General features: G+C 43.3%; 1 protein-coding gene across 3 annotated transcripts in view; it reads left to right on the top strand.

The window, feature by feature from the left end:
- MAVS (mitochondrial antiviral signaling protein) overlaps positions 1 to 10,646 on the top strand; it is a 154,010-nt gene extending 143,364 nt beyond the window's left edge. For 2 of the 3 annotated variants that reach the window (XM_069204771.1, XM_069204763.1), the window contains one exon: positions 9,427 to 10,646. In XM_069204771.1, coding sequence (XP_069060872.1) covers positions 9,427 to 10,272 — 846 coding nt within the window. In that variant the 3' untranslated portion in view covers positions 10,273 to 10,646. The remainder of the gene's footprint in view (positions 1 to 9,426) is intronic. The other variant, XM_069204782.1, reaches the window with a different exon arrangement.
- Positions 10,647 to 12,696: the final 2,050 nt, after the last annotated feature.

The raw sequence follows: 12,696 nt of genomic DNA, 5'->3' as shown, positions 1-12,696 counted from the left end.
TGAGATGTGGAGTAAAGGGTATTTATTCACAACTACATTTTTGTTCAAGTGTCTTAAATCTACACATGAGCGTACGCTCCCATTATATTTCCTTGCTGCAACAACTGGAGCCAACCATTCTGTACCTTCAACTTCTTCTATGATCCCATTAGTTTTTAACTTATTGATTTCTTCTTTCATTTCCTGGCGGAGAGCAATAGGCACATTATGAATTTTTCAACTAATGGGCTGAGCATTTGCTTTAAGCAACATTTTATGTTTGTAGTCCTTCAAACAGCCCAGTTCTTCCCTTAACACATTAGAAAACTCTGATTTTATTTTCTGGAAGTATTCATTATCTGAAACTGTTCCACAAAACATTTCATTCCTGTCTTTAATACAAATGGGAGAGTCAGAAGTTGGATCAAGCATTACTCCCAAATCTCCTTGATAAAACCAACTAATAATGCTGTCTCTTTTCTTCGAAACATATATCTTCACTGAACCAATCGTCCCTTGTATTCAATTAGACAAATGAAATACCCTTGTAATTTGATGGGCTCACCACCATATGCACATGTTTTTATATCTGGTTTCAATAACACAACTTTACCTCTTAACTTGGATTGGAAGAAATTGTTTGAGATAATAGTTATTTTTGCACCGGAGTCAAATGATGTGGTTGCTTCATCTTCCACTAAAATGGTATCTTAAGGGCTAGGTTTTTTCTCTTTCTCATTCATCTCAACCTGCAGTACCATTTTGCCTGCATGCAGATTCACTTGTGTCAGAATTCATTGCCTCAAAGTCTTCATGATCTCCATCCACATCAATACACTTAACTTTATTTTTTGCATTTTGTTTCCTAAATGCCAACCCCAAATGTCCCTTCACACCTGCATGCCAACCCCAAATGTCCCTTCACACCACATTTATTGCAAGCCATTTTAAGTGCAGGACATTTTTTGTCATTGGCTAGATGTCCAATTCTATCCCATCTATAACATGTACGTGAAGTAGAATTATATTTTTCTCCACTATCTCTTAGTTGTATTTTTTTAAATCTTTCCTTCACTACTTGAATATGTGACTCTTTTTCCCCTTCTTTCCTTATGACATCAGCACACGTGCTCTACTCTTTTAGCAATTACTAACACCTCATCAAGTGAGGGTTCGTCCCTCAACCACAAATCCTCCCTCACCTTCTCAGTATTACAGCCCAACATAAATTGATCGCATATGCGTTCATCTACTTCGTTACCAAACTTGCACAAGGACACTAGCTTTCTCAAGTCAGTTACATAAGAGTCTACAGATTCTTCTTCTCTTTGCATTCTTTTAAAAAAATGATATCTTTCTAAAATAGTACTTACTTTGGGCAGATAATGTTATCCTATTTTTTTTATGCAGATCTCATACTCATTTAAACCTTCTAATTCCACTTCAGGAAGGTCAGGTAAATGATCAAAAACCTCCTGACCTTCAGATCCTAAACAATGAAGTAGTAAAGAGGTTTTTCTTTCCACACTCAAAGAAGTGCCACAAACCTTGGTATACCGTTGAAAAACTTTTCTCCACTTTTGCCACTTTATGGGCGGAGTGCCTGGGCTAGAGAGAAAAAAAGGCAGGAGCTGGAATATTTTGCATGATAAACTCTACAACAATAAAGTGAAATACAAAAATATATCATATATATTACTGTCAATAAATGTGTAGATATTTAGATAAAGCCAGGTGTATAAATGGGAAGCACAACATTGAAGTCATGGAAACAACGGTGAGCACATTTTAAAAATATATCTGCAGTTAGGAAAGTACAAATGAATCACATTTTTTGTAATTCTGAAGTGTGAAGTTAACAAAGATTTTAATAGGATCAAAATAAATTGACACTTTGCCTGATGATGTGCAAATGGTAGATACTTGCTCAAAATCTATTGCCACACATCATTGTTTGTACGCTATACAATTTAATCAGTAAAACTGCATTTCAGTGTGAATTTTGCACCCGTTTCAAAGGAACATCTGCTGCTTGTTATTGATGGTGCACAACCACACCATACTTTAGTAATATATTTGCTCCAAAATGCACTACTGGCTAAATACCACGCCCTTACCACTCTCTTGCTGAATGGGCGTAGCTCATTTGCTACATATATTCTTTATATGGTGCTTAGTTTTTTCACAATCCCTATAACTTCAGTGATGTAACATTGATGGCAGCACCCCACTCTTCAGTTGTTCCAGGACCACTGGTGGGGGGGGGGGGAATGGTAGACCTGCTATGTGAGATTTAGATGGAGGCTAGGGTCTTGTGGGCCTTTCCAGGCATAAAAAGCACTAGACCAAGTTCTCAGGTCAATTTTGAGTAGATGTTGCATTGTACTAAATGGGTAGAGGATTCTGGAAGGCGTTGGGATTACTGTGTGAGATTCAGACAACTCACGGCCATTTTGGGGTTCCACAACCCATCCATACCACTCCTTGCTAGCCAATCATGGCTCTCGTTTGAAGGAGACATACCCGAAACAATCATGGTCGGTGGTTAATCCCAAAGAATCTGGATCCGGTTGTAGCTACTTCCACCTAGTGAAGGTAATCGGCACAGCATCTTCAGTAATGAACAAAGGAGAAAAGAGCTAAGTAAATATAAATTGCATAATGAGTAATTTCAGTCAGCATTCACAAACTTCCAAAACAAGTCTATGAAAAATAGAAACTGTGACGATGCTTGGAAAGGAACTTTAAAAAAAGACAGAGCCAAGGTGAAGGTAAACAGAATATAAAGTAGGTACAAGTAAGACTGAATAGAATTGCAAGAGAAGCATATAAATTGCGCATGCTTGCTGTAGCAAAGAATAAACAATCTGCACACTTAAGCAAACCTAATAGAGTGGGGTAAAGATGATTTGAAATAAGTGCTCACTGTGAAATAGGAGTGCTTAAACCAATATCTAGTTGCTTGTTATAAATATGTTTCTTCAAACGTAATACAAATATAGAGGTTGCTGGACTTAATGAAGTGTTGAAACTGTGCCTCGCCGGAGAAGAAGTCTAACTGATCCTGAGGGTTAAAATACTTGAGCAGGCTATCTCTCTCTATTTCCCCATCCTCTTTTCCCTTGTGCGCAGACTAAGATAGTGTAGGAAAGCATTCGCTTAGGTAGGTGCAACAGGGTGAAGGTGGTAATTCATCGCTTCTGCTCGGTTAGCTGAACTAACCGAGTTAGTGTACATTATAATTACTAAGAAGTACCTCTGATTGGACAGCTAGTGAGAGTTGGAAACTCACTTTGGACCCAATTATAGAACGGTTCAGCAAAGCGTATACTCAACAAACGAGGCAGACTTATACTGAAAGACATAATGATGGACCAAGGATTAATAGAACCCTAGTGACTAATGAATTAATGAGAAAAATTGGCACATGGAAAACGAATAAGACTATACTTCTTTCTAAGGTCTGCAGATCTGATCAGACACGTTTTATCAGCCTAGAGTGTTCTCGCAACATATCAGACCATGACTTGTTAAATATCAGCTTCAACCTAAATCTAATAACTCCATATTAGGCCACTGGTACATGAACGTAGTTAGGTACAGAGATCTACAAGTTATAGGAAGAACTTTTGTCCTTTTTAAAAAGGGGATACTGACACCAACACAGACTGTACAGGCAGCATGAAAAGCAAACATTTGAAGGAAATTAAGGGATGTGGCATTACTAAAAGGAGTGCCAGAACTGTGGAAGCCTGGTTCGGAGAGATAGCACAAAAACTCCACTCTACGTCCAATACTTCACCTAACCAAAAGACATTGAGGCAAAAAAAGGACTGATGCTTGTAACATATTTGATGCCGGATGCTGTCGTTGGAACATGGCTTGGAAAATTGGATTACTGTAGCTTACGAGAGCATACTTACTTTACAAGCTTCGCTGATGCCACTACCATGATCCAAGAAAGTGTACCTTGAATAAGTGTACCCTGGATGATTGCTGTTCTTGTGGACATTTATGACTTTAATCAGTCGTTGACGCAATCCTTTTTAGATTATGCCCTGAGGAAGCCCGTGATAGGGCGAAACACATTAGCTGCGCTTTTGCGTATACTGAAGAAGTACAAAAATAAAAGGACATATAAGACAAAGAAATTGCCTGTTTTGCTTTGTATTTTGATTGACCTTCTCTTTTGCATAATTATCTTTATGTGCCTCTCTAATATAAATATAGGATTTATACTGGGAAGCTTCTCCACCAATCACCTGCAAACCCTTTTGCTTTTTATGTGGCAAATAAAGAATAACAGGGATAAAATTATTGTGATATCCCGGGCCATGACTGCAACATAAAGGGCATTATTACAGTGACCATAAATATTTATACTATGCTGATGATATCTTGGTGACTATCAAAACCAGTAGAATGCATTCAAGCCTTTGTGTCATTGGTTAACTCGTTTTTTTAAATTTCCAGTGTATAGGATTAATTGGTGCAAATGTGAAGCATCGTCAATGACCTCATATATGACAAAATCCTCCCTGCGATTTTCCTTTCATGTTGACCTTATCAAGGTTAAAATACCTGGGTATCTAAATTAATAAAGAATTGAAAAAATATGATCATAGAAAATATAATTAATTTGATAGACAAAATCTCAACTGAATTCTCAAACTGATCCAAAGTGCAGTTATGCCTGTGGGTAAGAGTTCAAATTAGAAAAATAAATATATCCTCAGGTTCAATTACATATTTGGAATGGTACAATTGGCAATCCCAATCAAATTTATAAAGAAGATAGAGAAAATTGATAAAACCTTTAAATGGGGGGAATTAATGCTGATGTGAAAGTACTCAAATTCTATACAGAGAAGGAACTGTATGCCTTCTGTACTTAAAATGTTATTGGATAGCCCATCAACTAGCAAGATATATGTTAAAGACACATAGAGAAACTCCCACTCGGGTGCTAATAGAAAGACAGATTTTAAATTCAGGGGATTAATTTAATACACCCACAAGTGCAGAATGGAAATAATCCAGTATTACATTCTTCACAGCAGGCATGGCTAAGGGCACACAAACTAAGTACATCCACCGCAGCCCTATACTCCAAAGCACGTTTGTGGCGGAAAGTACCATTTGAAATTGGGAAGGGGAGGAAATGGGGGGTCGGAAACTGATTACTCATCATTGAAAGAGAAATGTATAAAATCTTTAGATGACCTAATATCAGAGGATGGAGTTAAAACTTTGATACAAGAGTTCAGCTCACCTCTGTTCCAATATAGATGCCACTTACAACTATTTCACTATCAAAAACAGATAGTAGGAGTGACACATGCTGAACTGTCTAGATCTTCTGTTCTCCACTATTTGCAAACATCTGTAGAATATAAATGGCCAATATTAGACCTTTACGCAACCCAAATTGACAAAAACGTCTCTGTAAAACTCCACCAGTTTACGCCATTGATGAGAAACATGATTAACAGCACTATTTCTAGATGAAGACTGGAAAGCACTAATGGAGGAACATGGTAAAAGCCTGAAGAATGCACATCTGCAATTTAGCATTTTTTAAATCTTCAGTGGCACTGGTCACTAGCAAGACTACAAAAGCATAAATGATTCCAGACTCAAAGTGCTGGAGATATGGTTAGTTGGGATGTGACATAATACATGTCCTATAGAAATGCAGAACTCTGGGACATTAGTGGGAAACTGTATGGAACATAATAAAAACTGGAAAACATCCTACTGAATTCTCGATTAGAATTACTATATGACATGTCAGACCTTCCAAATTTGCCCTTTCATACTATACTGAAAAATGGTTGTCCATGGGACTGGCAGTGGCATAAGTAGGGATTATGCATCATTAGAAAACAACTGTTTTACCAACATACAAGAAATGATTGTAACACATGTATTACATGGCCTCGTATAAGAAATCTATTGATCAATCAGTATTTGTAGAGTGCAAAACTGTGCCCCCCGGGGAATCTGGGCACTGGAGTGCGAGGTCTCCATCGAAAAGCCAGGTCTTGAGTTTCTTTCTGAAGTCCGCAAGGGAGGGTGCTGTTCGAAGGTGTAGGAGAAGGTCATTCCAGGTCATGGCGGCGATGTAGAAGAAAGAATTGCCACCATTGTGGCCACGACGGATGTGGGTGCTAGGGCTAGTAATGAGGAGCGCAGGTTTCTGGCGGGTTGGTGGAAGTACAGTCAGTGGTTGATGTAGGCCTGTTTGTGATTGTGTAAGGCCTTGTAAGCATGCATGGGCATATTGAACTGGCATCTCTTCTGGATGGGAAGCCAGTGGAGGGTTCTGAGGTGGGGGTTGATGTGGGTCTGTTTGGGGAGGTCCTGGGTGAGTCTGACTGCAGCGTTCTGTACGGTATGGAGCTTTTTGAGGAGTTTGGGGGAGATGCCAGAGTAGATTGCGTTGCCGTAGTGGAGGCGGCTGGTGACGAGGGCCTGGGTGACATTTCTTCTGGTGTTCAGTGGGAACCATTTGAAGATTCTACAGAGCATGCAGAGGGTGTGGAAGCAGGAGGAGGTGACTGCATTGATCTATCGCTTCATGGTCAGTTCGCTGTCAAGGAAGATGCTGAGTTTATGTGCGTGGTCTGTCGGCGCGGGTGTGGGTCCGAGTTTGGCTGGCCACCAGTTGTAGTACCATATGGATATGTTTCTCTCGAAGATCAGTACTTCTGTCTTGTCGGAGTGGAGTTTATGGCATTTGGCTCTCATTCACTTGGCTACATTGGTCATGGTGTTGCAGAAGTTTGTTCTGGTGGTGGTAGGGTCTTCGGTGAGTGAGAGGATGAGTTGTGTGTCATCTGCATAGGATCTAATGTTGAGACTGTGGCATCTGATGATGTCCACGAGGGGTTATGTAGGTGTTGAACAATGTGGGGCTGAGGGATAATCCTTGGGGTTTGCCGCATAGGATGTTCTTTGGTTCGGAGGCGAAAGGAGGCAGCTGGATGCTCTGCGTACATTTTGGAAGGAAGGCAATCCACTTGAGGGCGTTCTCCTGTATTCCGATGTCTTAGAGTCTGTTGATGAGGATGTGGTGGGATATGGGGTCAAATGCAGCTGAGAGGTCAAGGAGCATGAGGGCTGTAGTCTCCCCACAGTCGAGGAGGGTTTTAATGTAATTTGTGGCTGCAATCATTGCGGTTTCCATGCTGTGGTTGGCTCTGAATCCTGATTAGGAGATGTCAAGTAGGTTGTTTTGTTCCAACTATTCTGTGAGCTGTTGATTGATGGCCTTCTTGAATACTTTGGCAGGGTAAGGGAGCAGGGAGATCGGTCAACAATTTTTGAGTTTGCTGGTATTGCCGGAGTTTTTCTTTGAGAGGTCTTATCCCTGCGTGTTTCCATCCGCCTGGGAAGGCTGTGGTGATGGAGGTATTGAGGGTGCTGGCGAGTTTTATGCTGTTTTGATTGGTTCCGAGGTTGAAAAAATGGTGGGAACTTGGATCGGTGGCTGCTCCAGGATGGATGGATTACATGATGACCGTAGTGGTCTGTGTGGTGGTTGGCCGAGGCCATTGAGGTTGAGAACTGTGGATTGGGGGGTCAAAGTTGTTGAAGATGGTGGCAATCTTGCTGTGGAAATAGTCTGAGAGGGTGTCGCAGAGTTCTTAGGAAGGGTGGATTGTGATCTCTGCGGCTGCAGCGTTAGAATATACCTTGACTATTTTGAATAGTTCTTTTGTGTGGTTGTCTGCTGTGTCGATGTAAACTGTGATGGCTGCTCTCTTGGCTTCCTTGATGCGAAGGTGGTAGTCACTGAGGGCTGCTTTGTGAGCGGCTCTGTCAGAGGGATTCCTTGAGCAGCACCATCATTTCTCGAGTCGGTAGCAGTTGTGCTTGGTGGTTCTGAGCCCTGGGATGTACTGGCTAGCTTGTCTTGAGGTTTAGTTGGTTCTCGCTGGCCTCATTGGGGCAACACTGTCGGCATATTCAGTGATCCAGGTGAAGAAATTATGGAGGGCCTGTTCTAGGTCAGATGAGGCTTTGGATTTGGTTGTGCTGAGGGCCTGAGCCCACTGTACCTTTGTTACCTTGGCCCAGCTGTGGAGGGTGGGCCTGTGGTGCTTGGTGATGATATGGTGTGTGCTGGAGAGGGTGAAGTGAACGATGGTGTGGTCAGAACAAGTGAGTTCTGTGATGTGGCTGAATTTGACTCTGTTGTTGAAGGTGAAGATGGGATCGAGTGTGTGTCCAGCTTTCTGCGAGGGTTTGGTGACCAGTAGGGTGAGGCCGAAGATGTTCATGTTCTCCAGGAGGGTGGTAGAGTTGGTATTGTTAGGGTCATCGAGGTGGAAAGCTTTAAGTTAAATGAAAATAATTGGAAGACGTAAGGAGGTATATTCCTCAATAATTGATTACATACAGACAGGAAATTGACAAAATTCAATTTCAACAGTGTTGGCTTTAGGTAGTGATACATTGACTATAAATATGTTGTATTGCCTTAAATAAAGGTATCAGGCATAATCAATGGGTAAAACGGACAACAAAGATTTAGTTGGTAGAAGACTAGAACTTAAAAGAAGAGGGACTTGCTAAACCTGAATATTGGTAACCCATGGTTAATAATGCATTTGGAGGAATTGCTGATGGCTGGTAGAGGATCAGCTACCCAGAGGTCAAATTGTCATTGGGGATCACTAGGATCCAAGCTCATCATTGCCTCAACTCTCTCCATCCTTTTTGGTGTTCTACTGTGCATTCCTTCTGAGGATTTTTTCTCCTTTTTAAAATAAAAAAAGGCAAAAACATATTGGATATCCTGCCACTCTTCCACCCAGGCTCCACTGTACAAATGCCTCCCTGATTAAAAAATAAAAGAGCTTGGCATCCTGTAACCCTACCACTCATTGACCCTTCGCTTAAACTCTTGTCCTGAGGGTCATTCTCTGGCCTGTCATGGAGCAGAGAGACAGCTCTAGTCTGACAGCAGCTCTGACGAAGCCGCAGTCTGTCCGCCACAGTTCTGCATTGTGAGACAGCTTACAGGGTAAGCGGATGGATAGTGATGCTGGAGCGCATCCTTCATTCCCTCACCTCCTTCAGGACTCTGAAGACTTGAGAAAGAGGGAGATGGATCACTGTCTGCCAGTCTACTGCCGGCATTACAGGAGTTAAGAGAACAAGATGAGTTGGGAGAGAACTCGTGCCCGCTTCCACAAATAACTTTACAGCAGCCAAAGGAAACTTTTGTGTTTCAGTGCAGTGTTGTAATAGAAGAGAATAAGAATAACTGTATTTTGAATCAACATTTACATACATAAAAAAGGAAACGCGTACATGACGTTGTACCTTATAAGATGTAGTTTTCCAGATAGTGTAGATTTTTGAACTACAAATGTCTGATTCAGAACCATTGTTTTGTTTCATAAACATTTAAATTTTACATTTATTTTATCTTTAAAGGCAACAAGAGAAGAACATCCACCTGAGTGCGTTCAAACGCGGAACCATGAAACTGGAACTGGAAAGAGAAGGAATGAAAGAACAGAACCAAGGTCAGAAGTAAACAGAGATAGTGGTGAAGAGGAGGAGGATCACATTAGTAAGCCAGGTGTCCTCAATTCACAAGTAGATCCAGATTGGAATCCTTCCACTCGGCCACTACCTGCTGTAGCAAATGAACCTCCAAGATCGTCCCTGCATCCATCTGATCTTGCCATTAGCAAAAGCACTGATGCCACTTCACGCAGTACCCCATCCCTTCGCCAACCACCGGCTGTAGAAGATCCAAGACATCTATACTCTCCATTTAACCAACAAGAACCAAATACCAGTAGCAGTGATTTGGGCTCCAGCATTTTTACGGTGATTGATGATCCACTAATGATAAGCAAGAACTCATGCGAGACAGAGTCCATGCCTTCTGAAGTCAATGAGCCAGAAGAAGTTGATTTTTCCTCCTCACCTTTAGCGAAGGGGAGAAGTACTGTTGTAGAACAAAGAGTTTTTTGCAGTGAAAATAATGTTGAAGCCAGATCTACTTATCCAGTCGAAGTTTCTGAAACTTTTGATTATGGAAGTAGTATAGAAGATACAAGGAACTATCAGTTTCATTTTTCAAACCCTCCCACTGTTGACAATTACAGTGCTAACAATGCAGCCGACTTTACTCCCTCTGGAAGCCCTAACTCTCGAAGTAATGATGATGGAACAAAAGGCAACAAAGTAGCTCTAGTGCATGTAGTCCTTCCAGCTATTATGTTTGCAATTGTTGGGATCTTCGTTCTGTACAAATTACGACGAAAGTAGTGAAATTAATAGAAAAAAAACATGCACCCTAACACCCAATTCCCTCAGCTAGAAATAGCACAGACCCAAAGGAGATAGCTGCGAAGTGTGGAGACCAACACACGCACTTAAACTTTGACCAGTCAGACACACCCGGGTAGAAATAAAATGTTCGATGGCATGTGTAGCTGCAAATACACATGTTGTGCATAGCCCGCCATCTGGTGTTGGGTCGGAGTGTTACAAGTTGTTTTTCTTCGAAGAAGTCTTTCGAGTCACGAGACCGAGGGACTCCTCCTCTTTTGCTTCCATTGCGCATGGGCGTCGACTCCATCTTCGATTGTTTTCTTTCCGCCATCGGGTTCGGACGTGTTCCTTTTCGCTCCGGGTTTTGGAACGGAAAGATAGTTAAAAATTCGGAAAATTACGTCGGTATTGTTGCGTTCGGGATTGGGTTAGATAGAATCGACACCGAATCGAATCGTGAAGAGCTCCGGTAGCCCTTCGGGGTAATTTCGATCCCCCGTCGGGGCCTGGTCGGCCCGACCGCGTGTAACATCGAGGCTGATGGAACGGACCCCGTTCCGATTCTGCCCTAAATGCCACAACAAATACCCATATACAGACCAACATTTGGTCTGTAACCTGTGCCTGTCGCCCGAGCACAAGGAAGAAACTTGTGAGGCCTGTCGTGCGTTTCGATCCCGAAAAACGCTCCGTGACCGGCGAGCCAGAAGATTACAGATGGCGTCCACGCCGACAGGACACCGAGAGTTCGAGGAACAAGTAGAAGAAGAGGAAGCCTTCTCTATCCATGAATCTGACTTGGAGGAATTCGACGTCCACGAAACAGTGAGTAAGACGTCGAAGCCAGCACACAAGAAAACAGACAAGGCCCAGGGGACGCCACTGCCAACAGGCCATGGCTCAACCCATAAAGTCGGTGACCGCCCATCGGCACCGAAAAAGGCCGAACTAGTGCCGAGATCGTCCGACTCGGGTCGAGACACAGGCACGCAGCAATCTCGGGACCGAGACAGTGCTGCCGACAAAGATCGACGCCGAGACAGCGGAGCCGAAGCTGCTCGACGCAGAGACAGCGGCACCGAGGAGGATCGACGCCGAGAAGTCTCGACTCCGAAAAAGAGAAAAGTCGCCTCGGAGCCGAAAACGAGTAAGGACATAGTTTCGGTGCCGAAACGACCGGCAACCGAGCCAACTACCAGCTCATATTCAGAGGAGCAATCACTGTCCTCTCAATTGCGCAAACATAGATTCGAGGAAGAGTTACAGTCCACTGAAGTAGACCACACTCAAAAGCGGATCTTCATACAGAGTGGAACAGGGAAGATCAGCACCCTTCCCCCTATTAGGAGAAAAAGGAGACTTGAGTTCCAAACACAGGAACAAGCACCACAAACAAAAGTGGTGAAGAAGGTAACTCCGCCACCCTCTCCTCCACCTGTAACTTACATATCACCGGCACAGACTCCGTCACACTCACCGGCTCACACCACCATGAGCCAAGATGACCAGGACGCTTGGGACCTATACGACGCCCCAGTGTCAGACAACAGTCCGGAGGCGTATCCTACCAAGCCCTCACCACCAGAGGACAGCACAGCGTATTCACAGGTGGTAGCTAGGGCAGCAGAGTTCCATAACGTGTCGCTACACTCGGAACCTGTCGAGGATGACTTCCTTTTCAACACCCTCTCCTCCACCCATAGCACCTACCAGAGCCTGCCTATGCTCCCAGGAATGCTCAGGCACGCAAAGCAAATCTTCAAAGAGCCTGTCAAGAGTAGAGCAATAACACCAAGGGTGGAAAAGAAATATAAAGCACCGCCCACAGACCCTGCTTTCATCACCTCACAACTGCCACCAGATTCGGTTGTAGTAGGGGCAGCTCGCAAGAGAGCCAACTCTCACACATCAGGCGATGCACCACCTCCGGATAAAGAAAGCCGCAAGTTCGACGCAGCCGGAAAAAGGGTCGCAGTACAAGCTGCAAACCAGTGGCGCATCGCTAACTCTCAAGCGCTCCTAGCGCGATATGATAGAGCCCATTGGGACGAGATGCAGCACCTCATCGAGCATCTACCCAAGGATTTACAAAAAAGGGCGAAACAGGTGGTTGAGGAGGGACAAAACATCTCCAATAACCAAATACGCTCCTCTATGGATGCAGCGGACACAGCTGCAAGAACAATTAACACAGCAGTAACCATAAGAAGGCACGCGTGGTTACGAACATCTGGCTTTAAACCGGAGATACAGCAAGCGGTGCTCAATATGCCATTCAATGAGCAACAATTGTTCGGACCTGAAGTGGACACGGCAATTGAGAAGCTAAAAAAGGACACTGACACTGCCAAGGCCATGGGCGCACTCTATTCCCCGCAGGGCAGAGGCACTTTCGGGACCTTCCGCAAAACAACCTTC

The sequence above is a fragment of the Pleurodeles waltl genome, chromosome 1_2, assembly GCF_031143425.1.
Source record: "Pleurodeles waltl isolate 20211129_DDA chromosome 1_2, aPleWal1.hap1.20221129, whole genome shotgun sequence".
NCBI classification, from domain to species: Eukaryota; Metazoa; Chordata; class Amphibia; order Caudata; family Salamandridae; genus Pleurodeles; species Pleurodeles waltl.
The sequence above is the reverse complement of the archived record's forward strand: the minus strand, read 5'-3'. Positions and strand labels throughout refer to the sequence as shown.